At 33.0% G+C, this 20,319-nt stretch overlaps 1 protein-coding gene across 3 annotated transcripts in view; it reads left to right on the top strand.

The window, feature by feature from the left end:
* Positions 1–17,410, top strand: part of LOC145280124 (protogenin B-like) — a 336,035-nt gene extending 318,625 nt beyond the window's left edge. For 2 of the 3 annotated variants that reach the window (XM_080131880.1, XM_080131881.1), the window contains 3 exons: positions 1,416–1,578; positions 9,603–9,794; positions 16,016–17,410. In XM_080131880.1, coding sequence (XP_079988006.1) covers positions 1,416–1,578; positions 9,603–9,794; positions 16,016–17,113 — 1,453 coding nt within the window. In that variant the 3' untranslated portion in view covers positions 17,114–17,410. The remainder of the gene's footprint in view (positions 1–1,415; positions 1,579–9,602; positions 9,795–16,015) is intronic. The other variant, XM_080131882.1, reaches the window with a different exon arrangement.
* The last annotated feature ends 2,909 nt before the right edge of the window (positions 17,411–20,319 follow it).

Here is a 20,319-nt window from a genome sequence, read left to right on the forward strand (position 1 = left end):
ACAAGCGACTTTGTCATGAGAGGAAGGTTTTTGCTGACCCCCCCTCCTCCTGTAAAAAAGTGCTGATTTCAAGATGAAAAAATTAACGTTTTTGGCCAATTTTTCGGTATTTGTCGGGAGAAGGATGGGGCTTTCATATGAGACCAAATTTGTGAATTTTTGTTCTGTCTGTCGAAAGTTTTTAGCAGACACACAAACATACATACATACATACATACATACATACATACACACACACACATACATTTTCGCTTTTATATATATATAGACTAGCATTGTTGCCCGGGTGCTTGGAGGTGTATGTTGAGCAAAAAAAAAAAAAAAGTAGTAGGAAGGCAAGCTCGAACCCATACTGTGAAGGAGGAAAAGAACGGGAAAAAAAAACGTGACATCTTTGCTGTTACGACCACCCCGCCAAACCGGAAGTGATGTAGGTTTTAATTAAGGCTAGACAATCGAAAAGAGGGGATGACTTTCGAAAATATTGGTGAAAAAACAACCCCCTCTCTGTTGAAAAGTGCCCAGTTGAGGGTGAAGAAATTAACGTTTTTAGCCAATTTTTCGGTATTTGTCATCTGAAGGGTCGAGCTTCAAAACGATACTGATCTTGTGAAAATCCGTCACCCCTGTCAAAAGTTTTAGGCAGACATGCAAACATACATACATACATTTATATATTGTTAGCTCAAATTTTCAACCCAAACCGATTGAAAAGCTTACCCTATCTCTGAATACTCTTTATGTAAAATTTCAAATGTTTAGACCAGAAACTGTCTGAGTAATTTGGTAGAGATCGCAGAGGTCAAACTTTTTTTTAACTTTGACTCCTATTATGACTCCTTAACATTTATTGTTTTGGGTTCAAATCAAGTTATTAAGTTAGATCCATGTCTAAGGCACCTATGTCTTAAATTTCAATTATTTATACCAAAATTGGCGGAGGAGTTTGGTAGAGTTCTAAAAGGTCAAATCGTTGAACTTTGACCCCTTAATCGCCAAATTTCTGACCAAAAACCGGTCACATCGATTTTCCAAAATCTTAGTAACCTGTATATCAAATTTCGAGTCTGTAGACTAAAAATTGACAGAGTTATTGTGTAGGGAAATGTACACAGAAAGACAGACACACAGACACACTTTTATATAGATATAGATAGTCATAAAACTGTTAGCAATAGACAGAGGCTACGTTGCTAATTAGGGAATGCATAAAACTTAAAAACATCACAATAGCCAATACAGAACTCTGAAAATGTGACCGAGAGTTTAATGTGAATGTATACCATTGCAGGTTTGGTCTGGTCAGGTGTAGCACAGGGCGGTATTTAATTAGGAGTTGGTGTGTGTGTGTGTGTGTTTTTATCTACTCAATACATTAATGTTCGACTGGTATCTTTTTGTATTATATTTGTTAGGATTTGCATATCGCAAAATCTCCCCTCACTTACTGGACACCTAAGCAGCAATGGTCACGTACACAATGTTGACGCCACAGAATTGACTTCTCGAATTGATGAGCTGGATTCATATACACCAATGTTGACTCATCTTCCAGAAAATGAGCAATCAGACTCCAAGGTAAGACATTTTGGTGTTTATTATGCAATAGAAAGTTTTTCTTTTGTTTTTTTTTGTTCTTCAAGTGTCTGTTGTTTACTAACATTTGCTTTTGCACAATACACGGGCAATTTTGCACTGGAATGGCATGATTCTGCCAGTTTGCATCATCTGAAACTTCATCTTTAGACAAAACAAGCATCATCTTTTCATTCGCATCAAAAACCAACAAGTGTTTTTATTCTGTTCATACTTAGCTCGTTTTCGGTATCTACTCAATTGTCATGTCACAGTAATTAACATATCCAAAAATTACGAAAAAAATGAGGTAGAAAATTAATTAACAGTTTTCGAAAAAAGCGAAAATTGAGTTTTGCTAAATTGGCCAAGTTTTTCAAAGTTTTCCCAAAGTAATTACCTCCCTGTTTATTTTGTAAGAATGCGTTGTTTTGGCTTCAAACGTATCTAATATGTATTTATTCAAACTCAACTAGCGCTTCTATTCAAGGAACACAAACCCTAACGTGAATTATCTCCCTTGTTGCGATTTGAACTCTTGTTTATTTTTCTTTTTTAGCAATACTCAATTTTCACTAATTGTCTTTGAAAACTATTTTCATTAATAATTGACTTATTGTTTTTTGTAATTTTTGGATATGTTCATAATTGCAACATAACAATTAAGTAGATACTATTGATTTTTACTTGAAATTAAACTTTTGAGTTTTGCTCTTATGATGAAGAAGCACCTTATTTGAAAAATGCTCAAAAAAAGTCAGCTCTCCAAAGAGGAGCACTCTGGATTGTGCTAAATAAAATTTACCTTGGTCTAGAAGCATTTTTTCCTTCAATGACCAAGAACACAAAAGATAAAGTGTAGTATTAGAACAGATACCACACTTTACTCCTAATGGTCGTCACCTGTTGGCCATGGGTAAATCAACACATAAAAATCTTATTTCCTGAAAAAAATGCCACCTATGGAATCATTAACAAAATATGTGATTCTTTCTTCAATCCAACCATATTTGGCAGAAGTCCACCAAGGCCCAATCATAAATACCCAACAGTCTTTTATTGCTATTCAATGATATGCATGAACACTTTAGTGATTGTCTTAGCAGTAGGCAGATTTTTATTTGTGGGGTTATCCATCAAAACATACCGAGATTGTTTCTGAACCGCAGAGAGCCATTGCAACTAAAATCGGTAGCAGTGCCAAGAGTGTCAGTGTTATTCGTAATTTCATTGAACGGCAATAAAAGAAAAACTGTTGAGTATTTACAACCGAAACTTGATGGACAAGTCAATCAGAGTGAATTTTATTTGTACCAAATATAGTTGGATTACAGAGAGGATTGTACATTTTGTTAATGATTTCCCTGGATGGAGGCCAGGGGTACGGGAGGATGCTACAATTTCTGAAATTTCCCAAATAAAATTGTAGCTTAAAAAAAATAAAAAGTGTCATTAAAAATGTATCATTATGTATGATATTACAAATGTTTTAATGAAATCTTGTTTAAACAAAGTGTATCGACATGAAACTGAACATGCGTGCATTCAGCACACTTTGCAACATTGAGAAAAATAACGCACTTAAGTTTGAGGTTGCAAATAGCATTAATTTTATCTTCTCATCAATCAGTTTCGTTTCAATGATTTAAAGTAGTAAATAGGCATTAGGGAAGGTGGGCTCTCTCTAACATGCTAGAAAACTACTTACGCCTGAAAGTATCCTGTACCTCTATAAGGCTGCCATTCGCCCATGTATGGAGTATTTTTGTCACATTTGGGTTGGTGCATCTGCTACTAGTTTCTCACTCCTGGACAGGGTTCGAAAGAGAGTCGCCAACCTGATAGGTCCTGAACTGTCATCTAAGCTTCAACCTCTGTCCCATCAACGAAATGTAGCATCCCTCTGCCTGTTCTACAAGTATTTTAATAGTGGATGCTCGAATGAACTACAAGCACTTGCACCCCCTCGATGTAAATACTCCCCGACAAACCTGACAAGCAGCAAGATCCCACCCCTTCACAGTTGAGATCCCTAGATGTAAAAAAGCCTTCTACTCCAATAGTTTCTTCCCCAGAACTGCTAGACTTTGGAACTCCATTCCGGGATTCTGCTTTCCCAACTGTACTGACATGCAGAAGTTCAAATGTAATGTGAACAGACATCTTGTTGCTTATCTCCTTTCATAATATCCCTGCAACTTATGTCCCCGATAGTAGCACCCTACATCAAAGTGGCATTGTGCCTTATTTGGGGTGAAAATGGAAAAAAAAAAAAAAAAAACGTATCAAATAACGGCATTGAAATATAGTAATCTTTTACATATTGAAACATACATCTTTTCTGTGTATTTTCCTATTTGAATAGAACAGGAAGTGCGCCTTGGATATACTTTTGAAAGCCTCATAACTTTTGCTTCCCTTATTTTTGTCCTTTAATCCTCACATTCCATGAGCAATGTTTCTGACAAAGTAGGGAAAATTGCTGCTTTCTGTGTTGGAATCTATCCATATAGTATTTATTGTTGGCTAGTTTTTTTTTTTTACTTTAAAGTGTTTTTCTTTTTTAGCTCCTTACACTAAGTGGCTTTATGCCTTGCCTGGAGCTATTTCCATTTAAAAAAAAAAATAGTTTTTTTCAAAGAAACATTGAACAATTTTCTTCATAATATTGATTAAAAATTTTTTATGCATGAGATTAAAACAAAAATCATTAAAAAATTAAGTTTGGTTCACTAACCTTATTACACATGTTTATTTAAAAAATCTTTTTAAATACTTTATTTAAAAAGATTTTTAATTAGTAAGAAGATTTTTAAACTTTAACATGTCCACCTCCATTTTGTTTCATTGGAAATTATTTAAGTTTATAATTTCTCTGGGATTACACCTTAGGAAACTAACATCGTTTGATATTCATTGGGCTTAAACATTTGAGTTTAACTACATAACCAAAATACAAAACATTGAGATATTTTATTGGTTTATGCTGTTTAAGTTTGTCTCAACAGAAAAATAGGATTTTCTTATTCATGTAGAAAAGACATACTCAACCTATCAAATTGTTTCTAACAACAAAATACATGCAGGTGAACCCTTTAACAGCCACGGCTCTAGTCCCCTTAGATAATATACCAATCGAACTTGTTCAGGACTTCAAATATCTAGGAATGTGGTGTGCAGTCAGATCTCAGCAAAAATCTGGGAAGCTGATGAGATATGCCAAACTGGAGGAAGGGGGGGCTTTGCCCAGTCTTAAAATACGCTTAAATATGATATTTTAATTCGTTCAGATTCCATATATATTGTTATAGAGTCGTGATTTCAAAAGTTAAAAAGAAAAATGTATTCGGGTGCCATCAGCTAGAATCAAAACCGAAAGCAAAACCATAGCATTCAAATCTCGTGACGTTACCATTGTACCAGCGTGACATTCATACGAACTGAAGTAAAAATAAACTAAGATGAATGTACAAAATGTATAACGATTTTTTTTTTAATTTTGACTAATTTTTGACCCGTTAAAAACTATTTTAACCGACTAAAGACCCATAAAAAATCAAATCATTTGAGGCCCCTAGTACTGCTTTGTGACTTATAGTTTCAGAAGAAATAGATTTTGAAAATATGGAAACAGACGGACATAGTGAGTTTTATAAATTAGATGAATAAATGTAAACGTGTGTACGAGTGATTTCATCATCGTCCTCACAAGATTTTCATCACACAACTTGCATGAGTCATTTCTTTTGCTTGTCAGTTTTTTTTTTTGTTTTTTTGCTGTTGGCCTTCCCCAGGTGCTTTTTTGCAATCGGCAATCTTTTCTTGATCCTTCCACTGCCTTCCAACCCCGTCCACTTGAGCCAAGATTAAAAAAAAAAAATTATCAAAATTCACAACCATTGTAATATAAAAATCGTTTCATACACGCGTCATCATATTTAGTATTTGATCCAAAATGTCATTTCATCTTCATTCATTGCTGATTTAATCAATATTTACAAAATATTTGAACCCAGTGATTTGAGTAGTGGTTAGAGGATTTGTGACTGACTCCTCCAATTATCTTTGAGATTATGAACCAAAAAGAAAATCTGTTGGTCAGATTAAATATAAAAGATTAAAAAAAAAAAAATTGATTGGAAATGAAAAAAAAAGATATTAGATATTTTTTATGTAGCTTTTGCTTATGAAAATATATGGGACAACCAAATGGGATACAATCTCACTTTATTTAATATATAAGACTAGCGGGGATACCCGGCATTTGCCCGGGTGTTTAAAGATGTAAAAGAAAAAAAAAAGTGTTTCGAACCCGTGACGAACCTGCAGGCGGAAAAGAAAGTGAAAGAAAACATGAGATTTTACCTACGAGGCCATAGGATAGTGAAAAGCGTTGATTATTTAGCAATGTCAATCAAAAAGTTGAGTTGCAGAAATGAACATTGGCTGGAGGCCAGTTCAGCTTTCCGCCATTTCATTTATTTGTTTCCCCCCCACGATGTTGGGGAAAACCAACTCCCCACAAAAGGGAGTGTCCAAATGAATAGCAATTGTCTGATATGAGGGGTTTGCCCCACACTGATCAAAGTTAATTGCTTTCCGGACGTCTCGGCACGAAAGGCTGCAAAGCTGCTTTTGCTTTTAATTTAGTTTCGCTTTTATATGAAAAAGCCGAACAAACACGCAAGAGGAAGGAATAGCATGAATTTTATAAAAGTCGATCAAAATAAATGTAGACACGACATCCCTTCGCAAATCGTAGATATTATAATTCCGGGAGTGTATAAAAAAAATTCTAAAAAAATTCTAAAATATAGTAACCCGCTTTTGCCTCTATATATATATATATATATAAGATGTTTTACTTAATATCTATTAAAATGTTCAGTGTGTTTGAAGTCACACCGCATTTCGATATTCGGATTTGATTAACATTCAAACTATTACTTTTTTTTCTTAAAAATCAACTTTTCTTCCTGATAAAAATTTAATCAAAAAGTTAAGGAACATGGGTTATTTCCCTTGTGGCATAAAACAAACTAATTATCTACTGCTTTAATTGGCCATGTTTTTTGTTTTTTTTAATCTGAAGAGATATTTTTCACCATTTAACATGTCCAATTCAAATTATTTTAACTTTGTTTATTTTTCTTTATTTATTTTTTCAAAATAAAAGAATTATATATCAGTCTTATTCAATAATAAACTGTTTAAAAACATTAGCGAGCGGCATTTTTTTATATAAAGTATTTCTCTGAAGTCAGTATTAATCAAAAATATTATATTTTCCTTCCTTTAGACTTTCATCTTTCGGCATTATTATAATCTGTGATTCTTTACACTTTTTATCAGAATAACAAAGACATTTTTATTAATATTATGAGTTAGAACCGATACATTGAGGACATTGCAAAGGCTGCTGCAAAGAAGGTGGGCTCTCTCTACTGTGCTAGAAAGTTATTTATACATGAGTGAATGGTGGCCTTATGGAGGTACAGGATACTCTCAAGCATAGAGTATTGTTGCCACATTTGGGCAGGTGTATCTGCTACTAGTCTCACTCTTAGAGAGGGTTCAAAAGAGTCGCCAACCTAATAGGTCCCGGACTGTCAGCTAGGCTTCAACCTCTGTCCCATTGACAAAATATTGCATCCCTCTGCCTATTTTATAAGTATTTTAATGATTGGTGCTCCAACGAACTACAAGCACTTGTACCCCATCAACGTAAATACTACCGACAAACCTGACATGCAGCAAAATCCCACCCCTACACAGAAATCCCAAGATATAAGAAAGCCTTCTACTCTAATAGTTTCTTCCCTAGGATTGCTAGACTTTGGAATCCTCTTCAAGGATTCTACTTCCTTGACTGTACTGACATGCAGAAGTTCAAGTGTAATGTAAACAGATCTTGCTGCTCAACTCCCTACATAGTATCCCTGCAAATTATGTCCCAGATAGTAGCCCCCCTATATCAAAATAGCACTGTGCCTTGTTTGGGGTGAAAATGCAATAAAAATAAATAAATAAAAATAAATATATTATAAAAAAAAATGTTTAATTAATAAATGCTGTCATGTCATTCAAAAAACATGACATTGGCCACATTGAACTCGTGCATAAAGTAAAGTTAGTCACACACACCTTTTTTGTCAATTATAGATTTTTTTACATAAAACAAAAAAAAAAAACAGTTTCATCAGTCAGTTAAGGCAAATATTGGTCAGTGTTACAAAAAAATTATTTTTAATCGATTTCACCAATTTTTATATTTAATCCTGATTAATAATTTTTTTTTTTTTTTTTTTTTTTTATAAATAAAGGAGGGCAGAGGAGTTCATGCTTTCGAATTAGTGTTGGGATGAATAGCCAGAAAAGTCTATGCCTATTCTCAGATGCCAAAAGCGATTCTTTTCATTTTTTTTTTTTTTTTTCTGATATTAATGATAAAATATTGATTTTAAACTACCAGTAAAATATAATTCTATATATTCACCGTACAATTTGCAAAAATATATGCACATATTGTGTGTGCTTTTACAGCTATAAGAAAAAATTTTTAAAAAAGAAAAAAATTAAAGCTAAATACGTAGAGATTTTAAAAGAATTGAATTTTAGAACAGAATCGATAATTATGTCAGCATCAGGAAAAATATTGGAATCGTCCAATCACTAATTCTAATGCCACTACCGAAATCACCAGGTACTAATTTAATAATAATCTTTTCGATTGTCACAAGTGAAAAAAAGGAATTCACTTTTTTTCTCGTGTCTTTCATTTCTTTTAGTTGACTAAAAAGAAAGCGGAAGAAGAGAGGTCAATTCGTCTTTATTGCTTTCTTTCGTTGCTAATGGGAAATTTAAAAAAAAAAAGGGAGGAGGGGATGACAAAAAGAATGCCGTCTGTTCTGATTTTAAATCTGAGAGAGAGAGATAGAATTAATTTAGTAGTTGAATCGGTTAGCATGCCGTACTTTGAAACAAAAGTTATAAGTTTGAACCCAAACATGATTATCTTAATTTTGATTTTCCAAAAATAATCTTAACATTTCAAATTATAATATTATGCAGATTGTATTTTTTTTTTTTTTTTTTTTTTTTTTTTCATAATCTATGTGATTTACAGAACTTAGGGTCCCAGGCGATGCCAATTAGTTTAGCATTAGGCGATGCCAATTAGTTTAGCGTTAGGTCATTTAAAAATTATGTGGTTTGTAAATAAACAAAGGATTGCCTTTCAAAAAAAAATTGAAGAACAGTTCATATGACAAATCAATCCACATACTCAAATTTAATTTAGAAATTTTTTTTTTTTTAATCAAATATTGAACTTTTTTTTAAATCACTGTTGATTGCATTTGTTTGAAATAGCATTATGATTATAACATATCTTTTTATCCCCTTAAATCAATTACTTTGTACTTAGGAGAAAGACATCATTTCTTTATTATCATTATTATAAACCAAACTGCTTCAAAAAAAAAAAAAAAAAAAAAAAAAAATTATTTTTAAATAATTTTAATGTATTGTTTTTCTTTTAATTTTTTTCTCAATGATTATTGTTCAATGTATTAATATAAACTAAAATTATTCAAATGAAATATTTATTGATCATTTAATTAAACAAAAACGTAGAAATTTCATTTTTTGTTTTCATTTTTGGCTTTTTTTAATATTTTAAAAATTAAAAAATAAAGCTTTAAGATGCTCTATTCGCTAATTTCTTTTTCCTTCTCTTAAAAAGGTAGGAATTTGATTATTACTATGTTTATTGATCTGAGCTGATAAAATAAAATTGTAATCTTAAATTTTTATCAAATATAAATACAAGTTCACCTAATTGATTTTAGCCAAGTAACTTCCTGCAGAGGCTGGACATTTCTCATCTATTGCTATTTATAAATTCTCTTAAGCTCAAATTAATTTTATTTAAAAGCTAAACAGTTGAGAAGGCATTTAAAAAAAACAAACAAAAAAAAACAAAGAAAAGGCATTTAACTAATTTACTGTTTGTGTTATTTTCCTAGGGTGGAGGGAGTTTGATCTTTACTTCCAGTGGGACACTTATCAATGGCTTCCAGATCAACAGTGGCCTGAATGGGCATGTCCCCAACGGACATGCAACCGGGTTTATATCTACTTGCCGTGACAAAGGTATGGCTGGAAACAATGAAGGCAGCACAGGTGACGGAAATGGCAAAAGAGGTGAAGGCGTACAGGTAACTACAAAACGACTTTTGGTTCAAATTATTCCAGCTCCGTCAACGGTCAGAATCACAAGAGGATTTGTAGCATTCATTATTTTCTATCTGCTGAATGGACAAAGCTGGACTATTACGACAGATTTTATCGAGTTTTGTCAAGTCACTCAGTGAAGAAAATCCTAACGAATTTCATTTGACTTAACTATAAGAAATTAATGTCAGCTGTAATCTCCACTAAAATAAGTACTAAGTAAAAATCGGTAACTTGACCTTTGACCTTCAGCAAAACTGACCCATTTGGCATAATGGTAAGAACGTTTGTTAATAAGCTGGGAGAGTGGGTTCAATCCCCAATCAAGGCAGACTCAAAAAAAATGGTACTTGATGCCTTCTTGTTAAGTACACAACTCATCATAAGGTGAATCAAGAGTATGTGGAGTAATCCAAAGAAAGGAGTGGCACTCTCCCCTAAATCTCTGTAGTAAACAATGAAGAAGGAGCCTTTGGATCACCCTCAACTACATTTGATTTATTTATTATGCATCAAAATGTCTTATGTCATTTATGCACAAAATACAGAAGCCTTCTCACTTTTAAAATAAGTTTTATTTTTTTTTTAATTTCAAGTAAAACTTTCACGTAAACGATACAACATTTCTTTAGTTCGTAATGTACTTATTCTTTCTTTGCAACAGATCTAATGTCCTTAGGGATCAGAATTATAAAATTGAGCATGTTCACTCTCTCTCTCTGGGTTTAGGCTCAATTTGGCTCTCAAAAAGAAAAAAAAAAATGTCCTCTTGTGGCCTTTGATATTTCGAAAATCGTTTTTTCGTTTTGAATTTACTTTTTATTTATTGCTTCTTTTGCATGGCGATGGATTTTTTTTTTTTTTTACGAATTTGAAACATTGCCGTCTTTCTTCTAATATTTTTCAATGCGTTTTGAGCATGTACTTTTTACGTGGCACATTTTTAGTAGACAACTCATTTTGCGGCAAAATTAATTTTTAAAAAATAAAAAAAAGTAAAAATTGAATGTTTATGTATTTGCAAAAATTTGGTGTACAAATATTGTTTTCAATCAATATACAACTGCTGTTCAACTGATTTTAAGTTATAAGATAATCTGTTCAGTTGAAGAATGGAGAGTTAATTCTCAGAAGTCTGCGACAATGACTTGATCAAATCTTGTTTCTAGCAGACTGACCATGTCCGAACTGTTGTTTTTTGCCAATACTGAAAACTTAAGTATCTGCCGTTCATTTTGTTGCAGGATCATCATTGGTTTTGCCAAACTATTCATTGCTAAAAAGGGGGGAATTAATCCACAAAGTAATCCCAACCTTTACTCGTTTTCCTGGCATAATCATATCAAGGCAGAGTAGCTGAAGACTTGAGCCACAACCATCGTACTTCTACATCATACTTGATCAATTTAATTTTAGGAATATGGCATTTAGTTCCGTGATGAGTGCATCTGCACATCAAAAATTTTTCTGTATTTTTTTTTTTTTTTTTTTTTTTTAACAAAGTGTAATTCTAAACAAGTACCAAAGCTTCTCACACCCGACAATATCCTGTGTCTCGACAAAGCCACCATTCACTCATGCATGGAATATTGTTGCCACATCTGGGCTGATGCATCTACCACTAGTCTCTTTCATAGACGAGGCGCAAAAACACAGAATTTTCAACCTAATAGATTGTGCATTGGCTATTAAGCTGCAAGTGTTGTTGCAATGTCGCAGTGTTGCACTCGTCTGCTTATTTTACGAACACTACATTATCAAGAATTTTCCGCACTCTTTATTTGTGCCTAAACCTAACCGTAGATCGAACAAAACTTCTTTCTTAGAACTTCACGATTGTGGAATTGTCTTCTGTTTCCCTGCTTTCCAGATGACTACAATATGGTCGTCTTCAAGTCCAATGTAAACAAGTTCATGATGAGCCATCCCTTTAAGTAATCCAATTTACCAAATTTCCACTACTAACAATTACTATGATATTGACTATCGTGCACTCATTAACCCTTGTCCTCGATTGGCCTCCTGACCTTGATAAGTGGTTACTCCTTTGTAAAAAAAAAAAAAAAAAAAACTTTGGATGAAAGTGCTGCACTTGTACTCACTCAATGTAAGTACATCCGATCAAACCAGTTTAGCAGCAAAATCCAGCCTCTTCACTCTAGAAGTCTCGAGATGCCAGAAAATCTACTTTTAAAGGCTTCTTTCATCGAATCATTTGCCTTTGGAATTCTTTCCCTTCTCCTTGACCATGCCTACATGCAGAAATTTAAATGTAATGTGAACAAACATATAGCTGCACACCCAATGCCCCCTATAAATCTGGCCTCTATCATATTAACCCCTTTTGCTTTTATGAAAATATGTCTTGTTTGGGGTTAACAGGTGTAAGAAGAATACTTCATAAGCCGTCCATATTGTTGTTGAATTTTAAAAACTTCCTTCAGGAAGCATTTATTGACCAAATCTACATATCTGAGTGTGTGAGGACACTTCTCAACCTATATACTCAACTAATTTTTTTATCTACTGGCTTGAAATTTGGTATATAGGTTATTTAAACATGTGGAAAACTTTAATTGGTTTTCATCCGGAAAAAAGGGCTGCTAAGGGATCAAAATTGAAAAAAATTGGTATGCGGAAGTCGTTGGGATTTTTATCTGTAACTGTTAAGCAACTGGCCATATACGAATGGTTTATATTAGGTTAAGAATAAGTAGGTTTGAAAACATTTTGTAAAGATTGTGTCATGCTGGCCTAATGGTTATCGTACTTGAATCACTATCTTTAAGGTTTCGGTTTCAGCTTGAGTACTTTTTTTCTTTTACAAGAAGTGAATGTTTACAAAAAAAAATGGTACTCCTGCACTTATTGATCTCGGCTGAAATAATGTTATAATTTAAAAAGCCATTTTTAACATGGGGAGGGGAGGGTGTTTTGTACCTATTCTGTACTTTAACCTTACAATTGAATAAAAAAAAACATATCATAAAACTTTAATTAAACTTGGAAATACGATTTAAAAAATAGCGTGGATCAGTAAGTGCATTAGCACCAAAAAAAACATAATACTCACAGGACCATGTCTCAATTTATTTTTATTTTTTCCCCCCTTTTTTTTAAGGAATTTAACGTTACGTTTAATGCTGGACAACGCCAGGTACATCTTTGAAAGTGAGAATATGTGTGTGAGGACACTTCTCAACCTATATACTCAACATATTTTTTATCTGCAGACTTGAAATTTTGGTATATAAGGTACTCAGACATGTGGAAAACTTGTTAATCAGTTTTCATCCCGACAAAAAAGGTTGCTAAGTGGTCAAAAGTAAACAATTGGGGTTCATCAGATTTTCATCCGTTTGTTTAAAGATAATGACAAGCTGGCCTAATGGTTATTGTACTTGACTTAATGTCTTTAGGTTTTGATCTGAGCTTGCGTATTTTTTTTTTTAACTCACAAGAAGTGTTTAGAAAAAAAAACATAATACTTGCATGCACATGTCTCAGTTTCTGTATAAATTAAAATTATGGCCTGACAACGGCAGGCGGCCTGCAAGTATATTGATAAATTAGTATCAATGACTTGTATGACGCATGGAGATTCCACAAAGTTTGCTACAGCAATCAGTATCACTTACTATTCATAATAATCTACAATTTTGAATAATAAATGTCAGCCAGGGTGAATTAAAAAGAATATTCTTTATTTTTCCATAAAAATAATTGTCATTTGCAGCTAGATATTCTTCAAATAACATTTTAATAATGTAATTGTGCAATCAATAGATATTCCCCATCTTCTTATTGATTCTTGCGATCAATAAAACTAATGTCGCTTTGGGAAATGTATTTAAGAATGTACCATTTTCATCGATAGGATGGTATAACTTGATTGTGAAATAATTCGTTCTAAAATAAATAAAATTAGAATTGTTTACATTAGCGAGTAATCACTGATCGCCATCTTTCCTGATTGGACGATCTCTTTCTTTTTTTTTCTTTCTTTTTTTTTCAGTTAAAGAAATCAAGAGGTCCCCTTCCTGGGGCTTACACTTGAGAAACATAGATATTCGAATATTCTATTAACGTTCTTCTTACAAAACATTGAGTTAAAAAAGAAGTTGAGAACATAATTTTCCTCTCCTCAATTGATTATTTAAATATGTTACAGCACATCTTTCTTTTGGTCTCTTGGTTTTACCGGATTATGGGACAAGAATCCATCTAGTCTGGTGGAGTATCGAGCTTCACGTTACTTGAAGAAAGTGCATCATTCTTTGTAAAAACCCGTGTTGGTTAGCTATACAGAGGAGATCTTATTGGGCTGCGAATACTATGTGATTTTGAATATTTGGTCAAGGTTTATTTGTAGAGAAAAGTATTCTCATATCATCACTTTACAGAGAGACCTTAAACACCATTGTCCAGTAGGCATTTTCAAATTTTCACCAGCCGTGGGCAAATAGTTCCACTGACAAAAAGCACTGCAATACCTTCCTCCTTCTGTAGCTATGCTGACTCCAACCATATTGGCTTGCCTTTCCGTCAAACTTAGTCTGCAACACCGAGTGGGGGACCCTGGTAACTGGACAAACCTAGGTCTCCTTATCACCCGTCCATGCCTGCATCTGATGAGGCAACTCTAGCTTCGACTTTATATGCAGTGCACCAGACTAGATGCAGAACGCCATTGTCTCATGAGACAGGTTATCATCATCAGTAGGTAATCAACCATTTGTAAAAACCAGTGTTGGTTAGCTATACAGAGGAGATCTTATTGGGCTGCGAATACTATGTGATTTTTAATATTTGGTCAAGGTTTATTTGTAGAGAAAAGTATTCTCATATCATCACTTTACAGAAAGACTTTAAATACAAAACACGTAGATATTCAAATGTTCTATTAAATACCTTTTATGTTTCAAATGTTCAGTAAAAAAGTTGAGAACATAATTTTTCTTTCCATATTTACCATCTAACTATATTATAGTCTATCTTTCGTGTGGTCTCTTGATTTTACTGGATTCAAGGACAAGATTCTAGTCTGGTGGAGAATCCAGTTTCATGTTGTTACCTGAGGTAACAACACTCAGAGAACGTGCATTGCATTATTCCTTGTAAAAGTCAATGTCGGTTAGATATATATATATGTTGAACGTGACAATCTATCAGAAATTGCAAGCGTCAATTTTTATTTAATCTCAGAGGATTTTCTTATTCCGTCAGCCATGACTGAGTATGAGTATTAATTTTTATTTTAAGTTATTACTAGCAGGGAGATCTGACGTTGCCCAGGAATGATGATCTACGAATGTTTTACACTCCCATATTAGTATTGTCATCGAAATCGGTGAAATCGGCCATTTTTTAATCAAATTGATTAATTGCCTCTTCTAGTTCTAGAGAACTCATCATGATTGACCTGAACTTAGTCCAAAATACATTGTAGTCTACATTGCACTGTAGAGAACCTGTTGATTTTATGAAATTATTTTTATATAATGGCTTAAATTAAGTCAAGTATCATGATTCAATTGTGCTCTAAACAGAAACATTCATTTCGAACGTGCCCTTGTATATTAAAGAACCTACTGTCGACTTTATATGCCTGGCCTTACTGTTTGTGCAGTGATAATAGCTTGAATTTTAGTTGAAAATGAAAAAGTCAAGTGTCATGGTTCAGTTGTGCTTTAAACAGAAATATTCATTTCATACATACCCCTCTCATATCAAAGAACCTAGTGTTTATTTTATGTCAGGCCTTTTGGCTTGTGTAGCAATAAAACTTCTCAAATGCACTTTTGATGTTAGGCTGTGTAAGGTGTTAATTTTAGTCAAAATCGCCTGTTCCTTCTGTCATTTGATTATTTCGATTATCAATACTTATCGAAGACATTTCAATACAAAACCTATCTAAGAACACTGTCAGATATATAAAGTACCTTCATGTGAAATTTCATAAAAATCGGCTCAGCCATTTTCGAGTTCATAGGGAACAAACTGGTACAAACAAATTTACTTTTCTATAATAGTAGAGATTGCCCATAGTGAGACTTGAACGTTCAACTGCCAGAAGATTTTCGCTTAGAACTGATTGTAAGTTTTATCCATGGTAATATGTGTCCAATGTTTTGTTTTTATTGTGTATATCTATGCATCTGTGTTTCCAGCAATTCTGATTTATTTTCTTTTTCTTTTTAACCAGGGATCAGAACAAATGGAGCCTTTATTGTCAGGAAATAAAAAGCATGAAAGCCAGCCTCAGCTGCAAAAAGAGTCGACCTCGCAAGACATCAGTAAAGAAAACAAACTCAAGCCAACAGTGGAATGCGATGAGCCGAGTTCGGATTTGTGTGACGTCGACAAACATGAAACAGTCACGGATGTCACCAACTCCTGCCATGCTTCATCTGGTACTCCTCTTGCATCTGGTTGTCAGGTTTCTAATTTAGCAACACCAAACAGTGACAATTTACAGGGCGTTCCGTTAAGAGCTGACCCTTGTAATGTACAACCCGTTACCTCAAGCCTCCTTTCTGACCCCTTAACGGAAGGGTCTCATCACGGCAGGGCAAATAGTTCTTGTTCTCAACCCGAAAATGGGGAAAATCAGTTATCATCATCGTCGTCATCAGTCTGTTCACCTTCCCCAGAAACAAGTGCACAATCTTTTTCTACGTCTTTGTTGTCTCCTCACGATATCACCCCCAGCAATCACTCAGCCATCAACAGCAGTCGTCCACACAGTGACCAAAAGCAACACACTTCCATACGAACACTTCATCCAAACAGTACCAAACAACATCCGGCTTCTACTACTACTACTACCTCAGGTTTTCATACAAAAAGTGATAGTAATATCACTCCAAGCACTGCCACAGTACCTCCTACTCTCTCTCCTCCTCTGTCAACAACATTGACTCCATTTTCAACAAGTATGACCACAAATGAGTGTTCAGATGTCATTTCAATCAACTGCCCAGCAAGCAGTGTCAGCTCTGATATGAAATCAGATCCAAATAATACCTCACCAAAACCAGGCCCAACAGAGTTCCCTCAAAAAGCACAAATTCAACAACAGAGCTGTGGTTCAACAATTGATGGCCGTGGTGACAATACTGCTTCGAATGATGTACAAGAAAAGCGGACAGCTATCAACGGAAACGATGAAGCACCTTGGGTCGCCACTGCTGAGAATATGGACCTTAGCAGCCGGAGTGAATCATCAACACCAAGTGCAACGTACTTGCCCCATACAAATCATGACTCGGTCGTGATTTGTATGGACCAAAGTGTAGTGTGAAAAATAGTTTGGAGTTGGTTTATTTTCCCCATCCCTTCTCCCCTAACCCCTGCCTACAACCTTCCTCCTCCAAAAAGAAAAAAAAACAAAATGGAAAAGAAAGGAGATGGTAATTGCCTTCTTAGGCTACGAATAGACTAAACCTCTCCGACAGATGCGGGTATTTTTCAAGAATCTGTTTGTTTGTTTGTTTTTTTTTTTATTGTTTTTTTTTTTTTATGTGTACATAATTATTCAATCACAATTCCCCACCCCCGTCCCTGGTCTGGAATGCTGACACAAAAAAAAAAAAGAAAACTAAAGGAAAAAGAGACATAGCTTAATAAGACGAGATTTTATATATATATATATATATATATATATATATATATATATATAGTAAAGAAGTTTAACAAAAGATATGGAAATTCAATGAATCCATCGGTTTGAAAGCTCCATTTTGCTGGTACATAAATGCAAGAAACAAAAATTTTGCTAACGTTGAGAAACCTAAATATTTACAGTCAAGCCTACCAGATTTGCTGCATTATCAGTTCCTTAGTGTTAAAACCTTTTTTTTTTTATTATTATTATTAGCATTAGCGTTTTGTCTGGGCAAGCATGTTTGTTTTATTTTTTTTTTTTTTTCCTACCAAGCTGCAACTGATGACAGCTTGAGTGTACATAACAATATTTCCTTGTTTTATCTGCACCTTTCATAATCAGTAACAGAAAAGAAACAAGACTATTTTACAGGGCCACAGCATAAGATGTCAGTCTCCCTTGGTTATCTCCCTTTAAGAACTCTCTCTTAAACAGAATTTTTTTAAGTTTTCATTACTGGCCTTTACATATATTTTATTAATTTTGTTAACTTTTTCTTTTGGTTAAGTAATCAATGCTTGGTCATTTTTCTTGTTTTAGTTTAATATTTCGGAGTTTGCTTACATTCTATATTTGTACAAAGCATGGTCTAAAATAAAAAAAATATATATATTTGATTTACTTATCAAGCTTTAATAAAATTCTTAGATTTTACATAATATATCTTCTGCAAAAATATGATTTTATTCAATAGCATTTAAATAGGTATATAAAAATAAGTTTGTTATGGAGAAATAAAATGTTGAATTTTAAAATTTCAATTTTATTAATGTTTTAATCGTTTATAAGATGAGTTTTATTTAGTGTTAGAAATTGTAAATTGATTAAAAAAAAAAAAAAATACAGAAAAATCTTTATGATGTATCTACTGATTATGAAGCAAAGATGTCATATTCCAAAAATTATGTAAATTGATCAAGTAGTTTTTTTTTTTTTATAAAAGATCAAATTTTATGATTTTTAGCAATTAAAGTTTTAATTTTTTTTAATAAAAACAAAATCTCCGTAGTCAAATTAAATTGTCACTCTTGAATTTTGGCAAAATTTTAATCAATATGGCCGCTCCCTGCCTCCTCATAAAATTTGATTTTAATTTAAAAAAAAAAAATTACTTGATTGATTCGTGTGATTTTTGGAATAGGACATCTTGGTTTTGTGAAAAGTACATACAAAGATTTTTCTGTATTTTTTAAAATATTTTTTAATATAATTCTAAATAAGCACCAATTTTTTAAAACTTTATAATAGAAAATAAATTAAAAAATATATTATTTGAAAGGCCTACAAAATATTATTTAATATTCTCATAGTTTATAAATTATGTTTGCTAAATTCTAGATTGAAAAAAAAAAAAAATCTGAAGAAAATTTTTAATATTTTCTATTTGCTGTAACCACAAAATGAGATGCATTTCACATTTGTTTTATACTCGACATTTTCATTGATATTAAAAAAAAATCTACTACAAGGTTTGAGGTCTTCTGTTCCCAACTACTGGCGTTGGACTTCTTATCGTGTTACTGTTGGTGTTAATGGCTGCTTTCCATGCATTACAATCATTGACCAGACGCTCTGTGATGTTTAGAGCAGGGTTTCCCAAAGTGGACACCATGGAGTCCTAAGGCTCAGTGAGCAAGGCTGAAGGGCTGGAAGCTCTTTCTTAAAGAGGACCAAATGCTTTATTTGGAAAAATTAAATGGCTGAAGACGTTTAATTTTTTATCTTTTTTACTAGAAAAAGATATGATACGTAATTACAGGTGTAAAAAGATATGATACGTAATTACAGGTGTAAAGAGTTTCAGGGTTCATATTTCCAACATCCCAAAGAAGCAAATTTGTCAATGCTTTTGTGGTTGCTCCCTTTGTCTTAAGCCTTAAGTCAAGGAACCCAAAAATCATTAGCTAGTGTTGAAATTTGAAATTAATGTTTTTCATATTTATTTTAGAAATTATCTTATTAGTGCTCTGCGAAAAATCTTTGCACTGCTCAGGAGCTCCATGGAGTCTTGAAGTTTGGGAAACCCTGGTTTAGAGCATGAAGGTCAGCCTTGATGTTGTCCAGCCATCACTTTATAAAAAAGCAGGGACAAACTGCACATTTAAAAAAAAAAATTTTTTTTTTAATTATAAAATCATTTTTGTTAGAATTTTTATATTCCCATCTTAAATGGCAGGTCTTGAAGCATTTACTGGCTTCAATAAACAACTATTTATCTATTAATTTCAATTTGGCCCACAGCTTTCATTCCATACAGAAACCTTGAAAATGTCTCATGCTAAACATAAACTTTTGGCACTTCTGTATTTCATGGACGATGCCATTATTATTAAGGGGCGATAACTACAATTTCTTCTTGGTCAAATGACAAGGCAAATGAATAACAAGAATTTTTTTCCCCTGAACACAAAAATATTTAAAAACCAAAATATCTATTGTATAAAAATGTATCATTATATAAGAAAATATAAATTATAATAAGATCATTTATTGAAATGTCTGCATAAGAAAATATAATTTTAATAAAACAATTTTTGAATTAAAGTAAAATTGGATTTTTTTTTTTTTTTTTTTTTTTTGAACAATTTAATTTAAAAGAAACATTTTTCGAATTAAAGCAATATTGAATTTTTTTTTTCAGAAACATTTTTTGAATTAAATTAAAATTGTCACTGTAACATAATATAGTTTTAATTTTTTGTGGCACCTGTTGAAGGGTCAATATTACAGTTTTCATTTTTAAGTTAATAAACACTTTAAATGGAATGAATGAACTTGGTCCACTTATTGTCACAGTTCTTTGACCGAAAAGCAGCAGTTTAGTGAAACGCACCAAAAAATAG

The sequence above is a fragment of the Euprymna scolopes genome, chromosome 7 (genome assembly GCF_053919585.1).
Source record: "Euprymna scolopes isolate OS-2025 chromosome 7, ASM5391958v1, whole genome shotgun sequence".
Taxonomy (NCBI): Eukaryota; Metazoa; Mollusca; class Cephalopoda; order Sepiida; family Sepiolidae; genus Euprymna; species Euprymna scolopes.